The 18805-nt window shown below is 48.7% G+C and overlaps 1 protein-coding gene and 1 long non-coding RNA gene across 7 annotated transcripts in view; one reads left to right on the top strand and one right to left on the bottom strand.

The window, feature by feature from the left end:
• The window catches only part of MSI1 (musashi RNA binding protein 1), a 31463-nt gene extending 20594 nt beyond the window's left edge, over window positions 1–10869 (bottom strand). For 3 of the 6 annotated variants that reach the window (XM_060785364.2, XM_060785360.2, XM_060785365.2), the window contains exons 1-5: window positions 10163–10389; window positions 9986–10026; window positions 9525–9606; window positions 9291–9375; window positions 58–99 (exon numbers count right to left, since the gene is read on the bottom strand). In XM_060785364.2, coding sequence (XP_060641347.1) covers window positions 58–99; window positions 9291–9375; window positions 9525–9606; window positions 9986–10026; window positions 10163–10224 — 312 coding nt within the window. In that variant the 5' untranslated portion in view covers window positions 10225–10389. Of the gene's footprint in view, window positions 1–57; window positions 100–9057; window positions 9081–9290; window positions 9376–9524; window positions 9607–9985; window positions 10027–10162; window positions 10390–10778 lie in introns of those variants that run through there. The other 3 variants (XM_060785362.2, XM_060785361.2, XM_060785366.2) reach the window with 3 other exon arrangements.
• A 155-nt stretch (window positions 10870–11024) lies between these two features.
• LOC132781262 (uncharacterized) overlaps window positions 11025–18805 on the top strand; it is a 34586-nt gene continuing 26805 nt past the window's right edge. The window contains exon 1 of the long non-coding RNA XR_009631972.2: window positions 11025–11390. This is a non-coding gene — a long non-coding RNA (uncharacterized lncRNA). The remainder of the gene's footprint in view (window positions 11391–18805) is intronic.

Genomic DNA, 18805 nt, shown 5'->3' with positions numbered 1-18805 from the left:
GTTGGACGGTGAATGTCTCCAAACACTAAATGGGACCAACTTGAAAAGAGTATGTACCTTGGGCTGGGCTCTGCGTGGAAATGCCACCTTTGGGTCAATCTGAAAGAGAAAAGAGGGAGATGTTACAATGGTACCAAACTCAATAATAACACATATGGATGGAAGAAATGGAGTCAGTCAACACACCAGAGGATCCTATGAGCAAATAAAGTAAAATAATGGTTCGAGCACTGGACTCAGGCTCTGGAGAAGAAGGTTGGCATCCTCGCTCAGCCATGGAAAGCTATTAGGCGACCTTAGGCAAGTCACATTGTCTCAGCCTCAGAGGAAGGGCATGGCAAACCCCACCTTTGAATAAATCTTGCCAAGTAAACCCCATGATAGGTTTGCCATAATTCAGAAATGACTTGAAGACAGCCAACAAGCATGAAGGATATCCATGGGATTTCCTAGATACAACAAACCATCTCTACTAGAACAGAGGTCCCAGTCCACCAAGCAATCCTCCCATACAAAGGTCACTGAAATGAACTGGGTCTGCATAAGGCTGTTCTTCCAGAACTCTACCTCACAACAGCTTCCATGTAGACTGTCTGTTGACTTGTTTAGCTTCAAGGAGCAACCAAAGTTTCAACTAAGGAACCCAAAAAAAAATTACAGAAACCTTCTCCAACTTAATGTCCTCTAAATGTATCACAACCCCTGCTCCATACGTGCTAGGCCACAACAAGCCTCCCTGCCGGGGATGATGGAAGCTCTATAATACTAATCCACAATGACTCAAAAGACATGGGATCCTGGGATTTGTAGGGAAGGTTTCTCAGAAGCCTTTCCCAGAGGATGTAGTGCCTCACCAAAATAGAAGCCCTAGAATCCCACAGGTGGCAGTGAAAGTGGTTTGTAAAAATGTGCCACGTTCCTTTTAACCATTATCAGATATGAGATGGGGAAGGAAATGCAACTGGCAGGGTAATGCCAAGGGAGGTGAGAAGCTTTGGCGGCAGGCCAGCAATGCCAGGGCTGTGACAGATGTGCCAGCCAAGCACTCTGCCACCCCAGTGATCCTGCCAGTGAAGGCATGCTGGCAGAAGGGAGAACATGGGAGCAGACGGGCCACACTGGGAAAAGGGCATGGATTCTGCTCCCTCCATGGAATGATCTCCCACTCGCCAAGCACCAAGCATGGTATATGGTATCTTCATTTGCAGGCACAACCCAATAAAGTAACTGGCTGAAACACATCATGAGATGAAGGCCTTCCCAATGAGGCCATGCTGCCAAATGAGAATGCCAAGCAGATCCACATTTGGAAACTCAACATTGTCCCTCCAAGCATAAGATATCAAGACTTATTTAGAAAGTCCACAAGAAAGACAAATGTCTTCCTTTGCTTGCTTGCCCCATTGCATCTGTTATCGGCCCCATCAGTGTAGCTGTATCGCACAAGTCCTTGCCTTGTTGGTGGCCTTGGCCCTTGTAAGCCGCATCGAGTCCTTCGGGAGATTTTAGCGGGGTATAAATAAAGTAAATAAATAAATAAATAGCCCTTTAGTTCTGAACATGTCCACTGTGCTCAGCCACTGACTGTTGATGGTTATGTTCTTATGATGTTTTATTGTATTTTATTGTTTCATGTTTTTAATTGTGTTTGCCTAGGCTTGGTCCCCATGTAAGCAGCCCCGAGTCCCTTCAGGGAGATGGTGGCGGGATACAAAAATAAAGTTGTTGTTGTTGTGGTTCTTATTGAGAAGTTCCAAATGGTACACTGCTCCTGACCCTGGAGGTTCCATTTGATCAACAACAACAAAACCCTCCCTCATCTAATCTGTTTAGAAACCATCCAGACAACCACCAAAACCACATCCTGACGCAATCTGGGCAAGGAACAGATGTCCACTAGATACCTTTGATGCTAAAGCGTCAAGATTTCCAGGCAAGGGGGATTTCCCTCACTTTAATACTAGTAATTGCAGGTTCTCTCTCTCTTTTGTGTGCAGTCATAATTCTTCCAAAGGGAAGAATATCTTCCTGCCTCTCCAACTTAAGGGGGGGTCAGCAAAGGCAAGCCTTCCAGATCTCTCTGTGACTCCAGGAATTTTTCCCTAGGGTTGATACTGGCAAGGACTGATGGGAGCTGCAGTCCGGCAACATTGAATCCGCCAAGAGGAATCCGCCAAGAGGTCTGCATCCTTGGGACGGCAGGAGATCCAATGGGAGATAGCGAGCCCAAACAATTGTTCCCTGTATTTCCCAGCTCTCTGCCAGCTACATTCAGCTTCGGCCAAGATGAGACCTCCCATCTTTCAGACAAAGTTAACCCAGGCCTTCCTCTCCCAGCACAATTCGTCAGGAAGAAGGGGTCCATCTGCTGAGGACAAGCAGGCAGCCCTTATAAGAACAGTCTTCCCCTGAAGGAGCAACTGTTGCAAGCAAACTACAATCCCAGGGTCCATTGTTTCATTTGTCCCCATCTGACAAAATATACCCACCCCTAGACATTTCCTAAGTCCTCTTTTCTAGGGCATCCCTGCATCAGTAGCCCTTCATTTCAATAACGTTCGCTATTATCCACACTTCCGCCTATCCACACAAAGTTTGGGACAGATATTTCTCTATAGAAAACCTGCATATCCCATCTCTCCTCCAGAGCTCTCCAAGGTGGAGCACTGCTTGGCCATGAGGTGTTTTTGAATCACAATCCCCTCAGGTGTTCTAGGAGTTTGCATTTTAAAAAGTAACTTTTGTGAGCATGTGAAAGTGGCCTAACTAAAAAATAAAACCCAAGTTGAAAGCTGGAGGGATCCCACACGGACTAGAATCAAAGGCCAGAACTCTCCTACAGTTTTAGAACCATGAAGTACACCGACGTCGATCTTTTTTCAAGACTTGACAAGGAGGGATTTCATACCTCCTTGTGCAATGCATCCTTCTCACATGATTGTTACCAATTGGGTGCCACATTATACTGTTGACTCATTGTCAGCTTGTGGAATCTTCTTCTCTTGAGGTTTTTGAGCAGAGGCTGAATAGCCATCTGTCAGGAAGGTTTGGATTGTGTCTTCCTACCTGGCAGAAGAGAGCTGGACTAGATGGCCCTGAGAGTCCCATCTAATTCTATGGTTCTATAATCTATGGGGAAGAATTGGGGGGGGGGGGGTCTTCTGCCCAGGCAACAGCATTGCCTAAGACAATTTTCTCCAACTGGAAAATAATTCCCAGCCGTTCCAACCAGCTTGGCTCTCATCGTCCCATAGGGAATAATGAAAGTTGTGGTCCAAGAGGTTATCAGGCTGGGCAAACTGTGACCAGGTCACAGAGATGTCTGCCCTTCGGCAAGCTGTGCTCCTCACTCCTCAGTGCCTCACCTGTCGGAAAGATGGATAGAGGCAATAAAACTGATCTACCGTGCAAGGTTGAGATCACATGCACCTGAAGCGCCGTCAACACTCAGAACGCTACATCAACGCATGATGATGAGTCGCCTGATAAATAATGATTGACACCTTTAAAAACCTCTTTGCCTTCATTTCCCATCATGAGGACTAGTGACCTTATAGCAAAAAGCAAGGGCACCTTAAGCCCACTACTAACCTGAGCCCCATGCCATGACCATTCAGGCCCATGAAGCTATACATTGCTCCTTTCTAAATCCAAAATGCCCCCTTTGCCCCACTTCTCCTGCCTCTGGAGAACCTCCAGAATCCAGATACAACCAATGCATCATTGAGTCAAGCCACAGTAGCCTACAGTCCCACAAACAAGTGCTGAGAAAAAGCCCACAACTGCCCCTCCAAGACCACATAGTCCCAAGGAGGCAGGGGCAAACCCTTAGGAGTCACAGTCTTCAGGATCGGTTCATCCAGTGGGAACTATTACTTCAGGGCTATAAAAATGCATTACTTTGGGGGTGCAAATGAGAGAAAGCTAATGATGGACTGGTCCAACTATGGCAAAGGTTCAAGCTTTTGCCATAGTTGGACCAGTCCATCCTACCTCACAAGACTGTTGTGAGCACAAAGTGGGCAGGGCAGAGAGGAAAAAAATGGGATATGCTGCCTTCAGCTCATAAGAATAACGAATCCGTCAATATCTTTGGCCTCCTTGAGAGCCAGTTAACCCATGCCAAACACCCACTGCCAGGGTGGCACTACAACACAGCAGATAGGACCCTCTTGATTTTCACCAGGGGAAAACTCCCATCCGCTTGAAGGAGGGACTAGTTCTAAGAGATCAGGGACACTTAAAAAGGAAATTATCCCTCCTCAAAATGTTGCCAGGCCTAGATCTGACCCAGCAGAAGGCAACGTTGGTAATGAGAATTTAAAAACTGATAAAATGTTCTCATGCCTTGAGTCCCCACAAAATCCCCCCCAACCCCACCAAAGCCTAAGTTATACCAGTCAGAGGAAGATGAGACATAAAGATTTACAAACCAGGAGAAGTGCGAAATTTTTAAAATTGAAAATCTCCAGTCAAAAGAATTAAGGCAAAAGGTGGAAGTTCTTCCCTGATTTCCCTGGAGACTCCCCCAGGTACCCGCTTGTGAATAATATTGGATATTCCCAGAAAGGTGTTGCCATTTGAATGAGAATTTTGTATTTAGCGGGTAAGGGGATTTGCCTAGACAAACGACAACTCGGCCTATATAAGCTTTGATGAGAAAGTAAGTGTGGTGAACTACAGCTCCCACAACCCTTCTGCTTCACCTTATAACCAACCATGCCACTTGAAGGAGTCTAGGAGTTGTAATCCCCACCAGCCCATGGGTGTGCATCATCGCCAAAAGGCGCTTCCTCGCAGCCAAGCAATGTTTCTCACGGAAAGCCATTAGCTCGTGTTTGGAAGGCAGCTCGAGTCCATTTTCTGGCGACTTGTTTAGGACATAATGGGTATTTTATTCTATTGGCTTTACACGGCTGTTGGCTGGTCTGCGTTGCCAAGCAGATGATTTAGAAAGGCGGCAGCAGAGCAATGACAAGACAAGGTGGCCGGTGTCAGAGTATCCCTCAAATGTGGGCTTTTTTACTGTGCCCATGGATCCCTGAAGGTTCTGTGAATTGGGAGCAAAATAATCGTTTCCCTCCCTCAGTATCCTTCCTATTACTCTGAAACCTCTATGAAAGTCCTTCTTTTCCCCTGGGGTCCACAGTTTTTATTTGACTCTCAGGGGCCTCCAGAAAGATTCCCTAAAGGCACCTGATCCCATCTGATCTTAGAAGCTAAGTAGGGTCATCCCTGGTTGGGACTAGGGTGGGAGACTGCCAGTGAATTCCAAGTGATATTTCAGAAGAAGAAACTGGCAAAGCCATTGCATCCTAAACATGAACCCCTGGACTGTTTGGAGGAGGGAAGACCTCGACTTTGGCAGGACAGTTGCTACTCATTTTGTCTCCTTTCTCTATTCATTCCCAAGTAACTTATTCCAAAGTAAGCACATAAGAGATAGGTATTGAAGGCCCTTCTAGTCAATAATACCAGAGGAGGCTACATTACGTAGGACTTTGGTGGTCCACTATAACCACAATCATTTCAAAGACAGTTTAAGGCAGCATTTCTCAACCTAAAAGTCAGGACCCCTGGAGGTTATGAGGGGGTGTCCGGGGGGGGGGGTCACCAAAGAACATCAGAAAACACAGTATTTTCTGTTGGTAATGTGGGTTCTGTGTGGGAAGTTTGGCCCAATTTTGTCGTTGGTGGGGTTCAGAATGCTCTTTGATTGTAGGTGAACTATAAATCCCAGCAACTACAACTTCCAGCAACTACAAATACCAAGGTCTATTTTCCCCAAATTCCACCAGTGTTCACAGTTGGGCATATTAAGTATTTGAGCCAAGTTTGGTCCAGATCCATCATTGTTTTGAGTTCACAGTGCTCTTTGGATGTAGGTGAACTGCAACTCCCAAACTCAATGTCAATGCCCACCAAACCCTTCCAGCATTTTCTATTGGTCATGGTAGTTCTGTCTGCCAAGTTTGGTTCAATTCCATCGTTGGTGGAGTTCAGAATGCTCTTAGATTGTAGGTTAACTATAAATCCCAGCAACTACAACTCCCAAATGACAAAATCAATCCCCCCCAACCCCACCAGTATTAAAATTTGGGTATATCAGGTATTTGTGCCACATTTGGTCCAGTGAATGAAAATACATCCTGCATATCAGATATTTACATGACGATTCACAACAGTATCAAAATTACAGTTATGAAGTAGCAGCAAAAATAATTTTATGATTGGGGGTCACCACAACATGAGGAACTGTATTTAGGGGTCACGGCATTAGGAAGGTTGAGAACCATTGGCTTAATGGATGTTTAAACCACTTCTTCCCCAGTTCCTGAGTCCAAGATCCAGCATCGAAGAATTACGGGGTTGTGTTGGGTCTTAAAACATATCAAGCCAGTCAAGGGATGGGAGCAAGGGAATATCCAGAAAGACAGGCTTAGATGAACACTCCAGACAAAGAAGAGTGCCCAAGGTGCCCCCACATACTTCCCACTTTGTCCCCTCTGTCCAGACGCATCAGAGGCTTTCAATAGCCAGGGCGACCCCCGTCGTGTTATCTATAGCCTGAGACCTCATCTGTTCTCTTTCAGTTCACTTGAGCCTTCCTTTTTAAAAGCCAAGAGGGACAAAGATCACCGGGCAAGGAGAAAGGCAGCCAGCAACCCTGCATTTCATCTCATTGGTGTCCCCATAAATATGCCCATGGATTAGAGCCACTGATATGCCCAACACTTGCTCCTTTCAACTGGGGAGAGAGGACCCAACAGCCTCTTCCTACCGAGATCAGTGACAGGTTTAGCTGATCCAGCACCAGAGGAAAGTTTAGAGAAGACGAAGTTGTCTCCTTTCTCCATAAAACTTCTCTTCCCAGCTACAGCATAATCCTAAACAAGACTCTCAGAAGGCAAAGTCTCACTTGTGGCAATAGGATTTATTCTCAAGTAACCGATGATGGCAACTTCCATTTCATATAGCAACATATACACAGCTTTAAGAGCCCAGCATGTTTCTTAAAGCAATACCTTTCCCATTTCCTGCATCAGATGCCTTAAAAACTAAGGTGGGAAAAGGATTTAGTTTGTATTGCTCTGCTTCCAAAAAACCTTGGGGCAACTGCATTGAGCAAGACTGGGATAAGTTTAAAGGGAACTTTCTAAGGAAGGAACTTCATGGAGCAAAAAGGTTTTTCTAGTTGAATCCCAAAGGAAAGATGTTCCCTTTTGTTTGGCTCAGGCCATGCATTTGATCAAAACCCAACTTCAGTTCCACACAGTAACACAGAAGCCCCTTCAAAGTTCTCTCTCGCAAGCCTCCGTGAAAATCAAAGACAGCAAGACATAGCTTCCCAACTTTTTTGTGCATCAAAACTCTTTGGGAGGCTGTTCCTTGGACTTTTAATTCATTCATGGCCGGATGGAAAAAACACCACACAAGAATGCCCCCTTGTTTGCTCTGCACAAGTCTAACCTTGAGCCCGGTATCTCAAGTCCTGAGATTTCTAACCCAAGGGAAAGCGGTTAAAAAGTATCCGCTAGAGATACTCCACAGCCCAGTGCCATGTGTCTGCCAGGATGAATACTTTTGCCCTCTGTACAAGCAAGCACCAACGCTGCAACGCTAGATGCACCAGAGGACCAATTGCCATCTCCATCATGGAGCACCCAAGTCAATCTGGAGAGAGATGGGCTCCAATCTGCTCTCAAACACAGTGCCTTATTCCCTTATTCAAACGGATCTTGCTCTGGACACCTGTTTAGCTGTCAAGACATGGAGGAGAAACCCAATGATGGGGTGCCAGCTCAAATCATTTCAACTCAAACAAAGAATCCAAATGAAATGCAGAAAGAAGGGATCAGATGAAAATCAAGTTGCCTGTCAAGTTATGGCAACTCCATGGTTTTCAGACAAGGAGTTTTGCTCATGTGCCCTCCTCCAAATAGAGATTATTAGTCAGTAACATCCATTAGGAATATTCTTCAAAGTTTTTTGATTGCTTGTCACCCACCAGAGTCCCCAATTGAGAGAAAACTGTCTTATAAAGACTCTTGATATATATAAAGGTTTTCATCTCAGGCTCTTAAAGAAGTTAAGCAAGCCCCAGTTGGACCAGCCTGAGTCGCCCGTTATTAGCCCACCAAGTGCCCACCATCTGGTGAGAAAGCGGAATGGAACAGCTGCACTGGTTGTTGATCACTTGGGCAAGCCCCCCTCCTCAATGCAGCCGAGACAGGCCCAGCAGAACCATCTTGCCCCTTTTCCCGGTCCCAAAGTGGGTTGGTCCCTAAGCAAGCAGAGGCCTAATAAAGGTGGTAGTGGCACAGTTGCCCCAATGTCAGGAAAAGTACTCTCTTATAGACAAGTTGGCAAGGCACACACTCAATCGTTTCTCCTTTGCTTCCTTCAGGAGAGGATAGGGAAAGCACTGACAGGCAGGAGACAGCCGACACAGGCAAGGATGCATTGGGACCACAAAATTGCCCCTTTCCTAAGTGTATCACGGAGCTGAATGAAACCCTCTGACCTCCTGGAAGGAGAAGCCAAGCCCAAAGCACCCTGGCTGTAAACAGGGGCCCAAAACTTTGCAGCCCACAAAATCATTCTGTCCAAAGTGAAATGAAGAGCATCTCTTGAAGCACATGCTGGGATGATTTGGCCCACTCTGTGAGGTCCTGACAACCTCCATCTCAAGAACTTGTGGGCACCAGCAGAGCCATCAACCCTAAACCTCCAAGGGATGCCTTCTGAGGTACTGAAGAGGCCTACAGGCTCCCAAATTGGGAGCTCCTTGATGGACCAAATCCTGCCCTCTCCTTCTACTGACTGAGAAATCAGACAAGGATAACCAAGGAGTGGGTGAGAGAACACGCCAAACCCTTGAGTCTCCTTCAAGATGGTTGGCACCAGGCACAAGGAACAAAGTCAGAAGCCAAGTGGGAAAAGTGAGACACAGAAACAAACACATCTCGGCTTCCTTTCAGCACCACACTTGCCCTCAACCAATTCGCATCTCTCTTGCCGTGCCACAAAAACAAAACTTTGGCCAAGCTGAGAGACCTGGCGGTGGCCTTTCCTTCACCCGCACCAAGCCCAAAGCGGCCGGCAAGCCTTCCAACGCCAACCAGAGCCCAGGATCGATACTGGCTGCGCTCGCCAATCGCCAACGCTCTGTAATTGCAAATTAATCCCAGACCCAGCGGAAGGAAAGCCCCAAAGCCAGAAAAGCAGACTGTTGGGGGGGGAGGGGGGATGGGGGAAGCAAGCACTGGATGGGGGTGGACCCCACTCACCGTCTTGGAGTCCAGCTCGTGCCGGGACTGGGCCAGGACCTTGTCCACGCCGGCTTGGTCCACGAAGGTGACGAAACCAAAGCCCCTGCAGCCACAGCAGCAGCGTTGTTGGAGAAGCCGGCGTTGGCGAAAAGGAAGGAAGCGGAAAAGTTGGTCAGAAAAGGGGGGGGGAGGGTTAGGAGAGAGATGGGGGGCCGGGAGGGGTGCGGAGGATGGGGAGGGGTACTCACTCACCTGGAGCGCTTTGTCAGCGGGTCCCTCATGACCAGGCACTCCTTGACCTCGCCAAACTGGCCAAAGTATTCCCGCAAGCCTTCTGCGAGAAAGCACAACAAAAGGAGGAGAGGTGGCGGAGGAGGCCGGGCCCAAGATGGATGGAGCCCTGCATCCCAGCCAAAGAGGAGGACGCGGGCTTGCCCAAAATGGCTAGGGCGAGGAGGGGGAGCCTGCCTCCATTGCTCTCTCCTCCCCAGGAAAGGGAAGGAGGAGGCCCCTCTCTGCCTTGCTCTCCATCACAAAGGCACCTCTCCGCCCCCGCCACCGCTAAGTTGCTGGGATGTTATGGAGGGTGGGCGAGGGGGGGGGTCCACTTGGGAAACTTTTGGGGGCGGCATGGGAAGGGGATCCCCCTCGCCGCCCTTCTCTTTCTGCCCCAATCCCCCCTCTCCCGCCCCCTCGCCAAGCCCAAGACTCACCTTGCGTGGTCTGCCAGCTCAAGCCTCCGATGAACATTTTGCTAAAAGGGAGAGAGAGAGAGAGAAAGGAGAGAGGCGATTAGAGGCGGGAAGGGGGGCCGCGATCGGCCATGTTGGCGGCCGCCTGCCTCTTTGCCTGCCTGCCTGCCTGCTTCTCCTCCTCGAGGCCGGCCGTACCAAGGGTCGTGGGGGGAATCCGGCGGAGAGGCCAGGCCGGGCTGGGCGGCGTCGGGCTCCATGCGGACCGCGGAGGCAGCAGAGGCGCTGGAGGAGCCGGAGCAGCAGCAGGAGCCGCGGCGCCGCACTCGCGGGGCAGCCAAAGCCGAGGCGCGTGGGCAAAGGGGCCGGGCGGGCAGGCCATGCGGCCCCCTCCCCCGACCCCGCCGAGCCGGGCGGAGGGGGCGGGGCCAGCAGGGGGCGGGCCTCGGAAGGGGGCGGGGCCGGGCGCGAGGCTCCGCCTACTCTGCCCGGGCGGGGGGGGGGTATAAAAAGGCCGCCCTGAGGCCCGCGCGCTCTTCGGGGGGTCTGCCCTAGGGAAGGAGGGAGGGAGGGAGGGGGAGGGAATGCACGAAGTCAATAACAATCAAAGACAGCCAAAGGAAAGAAGAAAAGGGAGGGAAAACAGAAGTCTCCCTCCTCTCTCTCTTTCTTTCTCTCTTTCTTTCTCCCTCCTTTCTTTCCCCCTCAGGCGCCTCCAACAAAGGTCTAGCTCGCCTCAAGAGGAAAGGAGGGAGGGAGGGAAGCAGAGGAGAAGCCGCGTCCCCGCTTTGTGCTTCCTCTTCTTCTTCTCTACCCGCTGAGGGAGGCCGAGAAGGAGGAAGAGACGGCCTCCATGGTCAAGGCGAGCCCGAAGGAGGAGGAGGAGGAGGCCACCGCCGCCGCCCCCCGCCGCTTCCCGGGCCCTTCATGGCTCTCGCAGGGAAGCGCCGGCCCGGCCAGGCGAGGGTTAACAGGCTCAGCCAGCCGGCAACAATACTCCGCATGTGACCAAGGGGGGAGGGGGAAAGGGAGCAAGAGGGAGCGCGCAGGCGCACTCGGAGCCCCAAGGCAGGGAGGACAGGCCAAGCGCCTCACGCGACGCACGCGCCTCTGTAGGCCGCCTTGCCCTCAGGAGGAGCGCCCCAAAGCAAGAGGGAGACGGGTCGGAGGGGCACCCAACTCGGAGGAGAAGGGCACCTCGAGCGGGTCCTGGTTCTCCCACGCTTTTTTGGAGGGAGCCTCAAAAGGGGGAAGAAGAAGAAGAAAAAAGGGGGGCTCCCGTTGGTTTTCCCCAAAGCGTGTTTCTCCCTGAAAAAAGGAGCAAACCGTCCCAAGATGACTCTTGGATATCACTTCAAAGTGGTATCTAAGGCCCCTTCCACACAGCTGTATGAAATCCACATTGAAGTGAGTTATATAAGGCCAGGTCAGTAAGGCCTTCAACAAGGTCCCCCATGACCTTCTGGCAAACAAACTAGTCCAATGTGGGCTAGGCAGGGAAGCACCGGCCCGGTTAGGTGGATCTGTAATTAGTTACGCAAACAAACCCAGAGGGTGCTTCTCACCAATGCTTCCTCTTCATCCTGGAAAGATAATAATAGTAATATAATATAATATTGAGAGCTGACTAGCCATGGAATCTTATTCCCGGGGAGAGGGAGGGGTTCCGGAAGAGTCAGGCACCATCCAGGTTGTGTGGGGGAGGAGATTTGCAGGTCACAAATTTCCCAGGGAGAAGCGCAATAGAGTTCTTGCGACCCTGGAGAAGGTAGATTGTGGTAGACTCCATGGCAGTCTCTCCAGACTTAAGATCTTGCTGTTAAATGCCAGGTCTGTTAATGCTAAGACCGCTGCCATCCAGGACTTGATACTGGATGAGAGGGCTGACCTTGCATGCATCACTGAGACCTGGTTGGACGAGCTGGGTGGGGTAAATCTCACCCAGTTATGCCCACCTGGTTTCGGAGTGCACCAGCAGGTTAGGTCCAGGGGGCGGGGAGGAGGGGTTGCAGTTGTCTTTCGGCAATCCATCGCCGTGGTCAGATGCACTGTTCTGCAATCATCTAGGTTTGAGTGTGTTCCCCTGAGGGTGGGGAATCATGATAGCTTGGGGATCCTACTGGTGTACCGCCCACCCTGCGACTCAGCAGTTTCCCTACCTGAACCAGCAGATGGGGTCTCCAATTTGGTCTTGGTTTCCCGACACATGATCGTGCCAGGAGACTTTAACATCCACGCAGAGACCTCTTTGACAGGAGCGGCCCAGGACTTCATGGTCGCCATGACAACCATGGGGCTCTCACAAATTATATCTGGACCCACCCATCAGGCTGGACATACACTCGACCTAATCTTTGTGGCAGACAGTGGAACAGTCAGAGTGGAAGAACAAAACATCCTTCCATTGTCATGGTCTGACCATCATCTGATCAGTTTTAGGCTTTCTGTGGCCTCTAACCTTCACAGGGGTGGAGGACCAATTAAGATGGTCCACCCCAGGAGACTGATGGATCCGGATGGATTCTTGAGGAATCTTGGGGCTCTTCCTGCCATGGAGTCTGGCGATTCTATCGACATCCTGGTTGATCGCTACAATAGTGAGATGTCCAGGGTGATTGATACGATCGCTCCCGAACGCCCCATCTCGTTGCGTTGAGACACACCATCCCCTTGGTTCACTGAGGAGCTGGCTGTGATGAAACGTGCGAGGAGGGGGCTAGAGTGCATATGGAGGAAATCCCGGGACGTGTCTGACCAAGCACGGGCTAAAGCCTCACTTAAGGCTTATACCGTGGCTATACGAGCAGCCAAGGAGTCTTTCATGACTGCTCGTATAGCGTCTGCATCCAATAGATCTTCAGAGTTGTTTGGGGTTGTCGGAGAACTCCTTCACCCTCCTGAGGTGGAGGAGGCCTTTGATAACCCGACAACCCGGTGCTGCGAGTTTGCGCACTATTTTGCAGACAAAGTTGCTCAGATACGCCTTGAGCTGGACTCCAATTTCATCACAGTGCGAGGGGAGGTGACCGAGGCATCTGCTTGTTCGATTTTGTGGGATTCTTTTCAACTTGTTCTTCCTGAGGACGTGGAGGAAGTCCTTGGTGCTGTGAGGGCGACCACGTAGGCCCTGGACCCTTGCCCGTCTTGGCTAATTAAATCGGCCAGGGATGGGTTGCTTGATTGGTTTGTGTTGATCATCAATGCATCGTTGGAGCAGGGGGTTTTTCCATCGCAATTAAAACAGGTGGTGGTTCGACCACTCCTGAAAAAGCCTTCCCTTGACTCCACGGTGCTGAGCAATTACAGACCAATCTCCAACCTTCCTTTTTTGGGCAAGGTGCTAGAGTGGGTGGTCGCCTCCCAGCTCCAGGGTTTTTTGGATGACATCAACTACCTGGACCAGTCACAGTCTGGCTTCAGGTCTGGCCACGGCACCGAGATGGCTTTGGTCGCCTTGGTGGATGACCTCCGCAGGGAGCTGGACAGGGGGAGTGTGACCCTGCTGGTTCTCTTGGACATTTCAGCGGCTTTCAATACCATCGATCATGGTATCCTTCTGGGATGACTCTCCGGGATGGGTCTTGGAGGCACGGTTCTGTCGTGGCTCCAGTCCTTCCTGGAGGGCCAGATGGTGAAGTTGGGAGACTCCTGCTCGAACCCCTGGCCTTTGACCTGTGGGGTCCCACAAGGCTCTATTTTGTCTCCCATGCTTTTTAACGTCTACACGAAACCGCTGGGAGAGGTCATCCAGAGTTTTGGAGTTGGGTGCCAGCTCTACACAGATGACACACAACTCTACTACTCTTTTCCACCAAACTCCAAGGAAGCTTCTTGGGTGCTGAACGAGTGCCTGGCTGCTGTGGCTGGCTGAATGAGGAGGAACAAGCTGAAGATTAATCCTGACAAGACAGAGGTCCTCCTGGTCGATTGTAAACCGGATTGAGGTATAGGGTGGCAGCCTGTGCTGGATGGGGTTGCACTCCCCCTGAAGTCACAGGTCCGCAGTTTGGGTGTCCTCCTGGACTCATCACTTACATTTGAAGCTCGGGCGTCAGCGGTGACCGGGAAGGCCTTTGCACAATTGAGACTCGTGCGCCAACTGCGAACGTTCCTTGTGAAGGCGGATCTGGCCAGGGTGGTCCATGCCTTAGTCACCTCCAGATTGGACTACTGTAATGCACTCTATGTGGGGCTGCCCTTGAAAACGGCCTGGAAATTCAAGTTGGTTCAATGGGCGGCGGTCAGGCTGTTAACTGGTGCTCCTTACAGGGAGAGGTCAACCCTCCTGTTTAAGGCGCTCCATTGGCTGCCATTCATTTTCCAGGCCCAATTCAAGGTGCAGGTGCTTACCTACAAAGCCCTAAACGGTTTGGGACCCATCTACCTGCGTGACCGCATTTTGTATACCAACCCACATGATCTCTTCATTCATCTGGAGAAGCCCTGCTCACGATCCCACCTGTTTCGCAAGCGCGATTGGTGGGAACGAGGGACAGGGCCTTCTTGGTGGTGGCCCCACAACTCTGGAACTCCCCCCCCCCCAAAGGACATCAGGCAGGCCCCAACGTTGGCAGTCTTTAGAAGGAGCTTGAAAACGTGGATGTTCCAGTGTGCCTTCCCAGAATAAGGAATCCTAAGCAATACGCCCTAACTGCATTTTATGAGAGATTAGAACTGTCTGCATGCCCACCTATCCCTAAAATATCCATCCTATTTCCCTTGAACATGCCCAGCATTTTTAAATTTTTAATCCTTACATTTGACCCTGCCACAGGTTTTTAAAATGTGTCGTGTCATTATTGTATTGTTTTGCTTTCTTATGAGTTATTTATTGTTGTTTGTTGTTGTTATGTTTTATGATGTATTTGGGCTCGGCCTCTTGTAAGCCGCACCGAGTCCTGCGGGAGATGGTAGCGGGGTATAAATAAAGGTTTATTTATTTATTTATTATCTTTATTTATACCGCTCCACCATCTCCTCAGTGGGGACTCAGAGCGGCTTACATGAGGCCAAGCCCGAACAACAAATTACAATAAAAATAAAACCAAAACACAACCAAAAATGCAAACAGTAAACAGCAACATCATAATAAAATAAAGCATGTAAATACATAACAATATAAAGTTACAATAGACGCAATCACAATGACAATGGGCGGGCTGCATGTAATGATTAAAAGAGAGACTGATTAAAACTAATTTAAAACTCGGGTGAGATAAAAAGAGACAGATTATTTGCAGAGGAGAGCTCATTATAGCGGGGGTTGAGGAATCAAGCTTTCCCACAGAGGGGGGACGATATATACTCCAATGACAGAACTTTGAGGCTAAGCAGTAGTGTGGGATTGTATAGCTACAAAGGCACAGCGGAAGAGCCAGGTTTTAAGATCCTTTTTAAAGGTTTCTAGGGTAGGGGCTTTCCTAATTTCTCCAGGTAGTGAGTTCCAAAGTCGAGGAGCCACAGAGGAGAAAGCTCTCTCCCTTGTGCTTACCAGGCAAGCTTGTGAAGCTGGTAGGGGCGAAAGAAGGGCCTCCCCAGATGAACGGAGGGCCCGAGATGGTACATGGAGGAAGATATGGTCATGAAGGTAGGCTGGTCCCAAACCAGCAGAGTGCCATAAGCAGGGTTCTGTCCTGGGCCGAGTCCTGTTCAACATCTTTCTCAATGACTTAGGTGAAGGGTGAGACGGCATGATCAAGTTTGCAGACGACACCAAATTGGGAGGGACAGCCAATACTCCAGAAGACAGGAGCAGAATTGAAAACGATAATGATAATAATAATAATAATAATAAACTTTATTTATACCCCGCTACCATCTCCCCAAGGGACTCGGTGTGGCTTATATGAGGCTGAGCCCACAATACATCAATAATAAAAATAACAACAAGTAATACAAAACAATAAAAATAAAACTCATAACAGAAAATAAGCAAACGATCTTAACAGATTAGAGAGATGATGGGCCAAAACGAACAAAATGAACTGGGTTGTTGTAGGTCTTTTCGGGCTATATGGCCATGTTCTAGAGGCATTTTCTCCTGACATTTCGCCTGCATCTGTGGCAAGCATCTTCAGAGGTAGTGAGGTCTGTTGGAACTAGGAAAAAGGGGTTTATATATCTGTGGAATGACCAGGGTGGGACAAAGCACTCTTATCTGTTGGAGCTAGGTGTGAATGTTTCAACTGACTATCTTGATTAGCATTTGATTGCCTGGCAGTGCCTGGAGCTATCTTTTGTTGAGAGGTGATTAGATGTCCTTGTTTGTTTCCTCTCTGTTGTTGTGCTGTTCTAATTTTAGAGTTTTTTAATACTGGTAGCCAGATTTTGTTCATTTTCATGGTTTCCTCCTTTCTGTTGAAATTGTCCACATTCTTGTGAATTTCATTGGCTTCTCTGTGTAGTCTGACGTGGTTGTTGTTGGAGTGGTCCAACATTTCTGTGTTCTCAAATAATATGTTGTGTCCAGGTTGGTTCATCAGGTGCTCTGCTATGGCTGACTTCTCTGGTAGAAGTAGTCTGCAGTGCCTTTCATGTTCCTGGATTCTTGTTTGGGCAATGCTGCATTTGGTGGTCCCTATGTAGACTTTGATAATACATTGAACAAAATGAAGTTCAACAGGGACAAATGCAAGACACTCTACTTTGGCAGAAAAAATGAAATTTAAAGATACAGAATGGGGGACGAGGCCTGGCTCGAGAGCAGTATGTGTGAAAAAGATCTTGGCGTCCTCGTGGACAACATGTTAAACATGAGCCAACAATGTGATGCGGCGGCAAAAAAAGTCAATGGGATTTTGGCCTGTATCAATAATATAGTGTCTAGATCCAGGGAAGTCATGCTACCCCTCTATTCTGCCTTAGTTAGACCACATCTGGAATATTGTGTCCAATTCTGGGCACCATAATTGAAGGGAGATGTTGACAAGCTGGAATGTGTCCAGAGGAGGGCGACTAAAATTATCAAGGATCTGGAGAACAAGCCCTATGAGGAACTGCTTAAAGAGCTGGGCAGGTTTAGCCTTCAGAAGAGAAGGCTGAGAGGAGACATGATAGCCATGTATAAATATGTGATAGTGTCATATGGAGGAGGGAGTAAGCTTGTTTTCTTCTGCCCTGGAGACTAGGACGCGGAACAGTGGCTTCAAACTACAAGAAAGGAGATTCCATCTGAACATTAGGAAGAACTTTCTGACTGTGAGAGCTGTTCAGCAGTGGAACTCTCTGCACCGGAGTGTGGTGGAGGCTCCTTCTTTGGAGGCATTTAAACATTGGATCCTTCCACCTTCTTTGGAGACATTTAAACATTGGATCCTTCCACACAGTCATATAACTCAGAATATCAAGGCTGATAATCCAGAATATCTACTTTGATCTGGGTTATCTGAGTCCACACTGCCATATAATCCAGTTCAAAGCAGATAATGTTGGGTTTTATACAGCTGTGTGGAAGGGGTCTTAAATATCACTTCGAAGTGGTATCATAGATTGGGATGCTACTGACTTCACACATTCTCGAGTGATACTGAGGGGGGGGGAGCAAGAAATAAAATACAAAGAAATTCTATTTGCTGGATTTGGGACCCACTTTCCTCTCAGGGTATTGACCATTTTTTCCCTTTGAAAATGGGCCCTGAGGGGCCTTCCACACAGAACCAAGAATCCTAAAGTTGGAAGAGACCTTGTTAACCAACCCTATTCTGCCAAGAAGCAGGAAAATCACATTCAAAGCACCCCTGACAGATGGCCATCTAGCCTCTGTTTCAAAGCCTCCAAAGAAAGAGCCCCATCACACTCCTGGGCAGAGAGAGAGTTCCGCTGCTGAATGGCTCTCCTTACAGTTAGGAAGTTCTTTCTCATGTTCAGGTGGAATCTCCTTTCTTTCCTGTAGTTTGAAGCCATTGCTCCATTGCGTCCTAGTCTCCAGGGTAGCAGAAAACAAGCCTGGTCCTCCCTATGCCTTCCCCTCACATTTTGATACATGGCCCTCATCTTAGCCTTCTCTTGTCAAGGCAGATAATCCACAATATCTGTTTTGAACTGGGTTATCTGAGTCCACATTGCCATATAACCCAGTTCAAAGCAGATAATGTGTGGAAGGGGCCATAGTAAGATAGATATTCTTACAGGAACTTGTTTTTGGTCAATTTTTCATTTGCAACCTGCACTCATGCCTATCCAGTCAGCTCTTCGTATTTGTTTAAAATATTTATTGTTTATCATGTTTTAACTTTTATGTGTTTTTAAGAAGCACATGTTTCAATAGGTGCTTTTGGGGATGTAATTGAACTAAACTATATTGCGCCCCATTAGGAGAGGTGGGTAATAAATACAAAATGGTTATTAATATTACTATTACTAAATCGGAAGCCCATCCACCCAGGCTTTATGGACTCCCAAAAATCCATAAGGACTCCACCCCACTCAGACCCATCGTGAGTGCCATTGGATCCCCCACATACGACCTAGCAAAATTTCTTGCTGCACAGTTACAAAGCCATATTGGGCTCACTACACACTACATCAAGGACTCAGCCCACTTCATAGAAAAAATCAGCAATCTCAAGCTAAATACAAACGACAAACTGATCAGCTTCGATGTGGTATCTCTATTTACCATGGTCCCGGTAGCAGACACCATGGCACTCATCAACCAGAGGTTCCCAGAAGACATCACGGCTCTGTTTCACCATTGCCTCACCACCAGTTACTTTCAGTGGGACAATGAATTCTACGAACAGAAAGATGGAGTAGCTATGGGGAGCCCTCTCAGCCCAGTCATAGCTAACTTCTACATGGAACACTTTGAAGAACAAGCCCTGGAGACAGCAACCAAAAAGC

The sequence above is a fragment of the Anolis sagrei genome, chromosome X, assembly GCF_037176765.1.
Source record: "Anolis sagrei isolate rAnoSag1 chromosome X, rAnoSag1.mat, whole genome shotgun sequence".
NCBI classification, from domain to species: Eukaryota; Metazoa; Chordata; class Lepidosauria; order Squamata; family Dactyloidae; genus Anolis; species Anolis sagrei.
The sequence above is the reverse complement of the archived record's forward strand: the minus strand, read 5'-3'. Positions and strand labels throughout refer to the sequence as shown.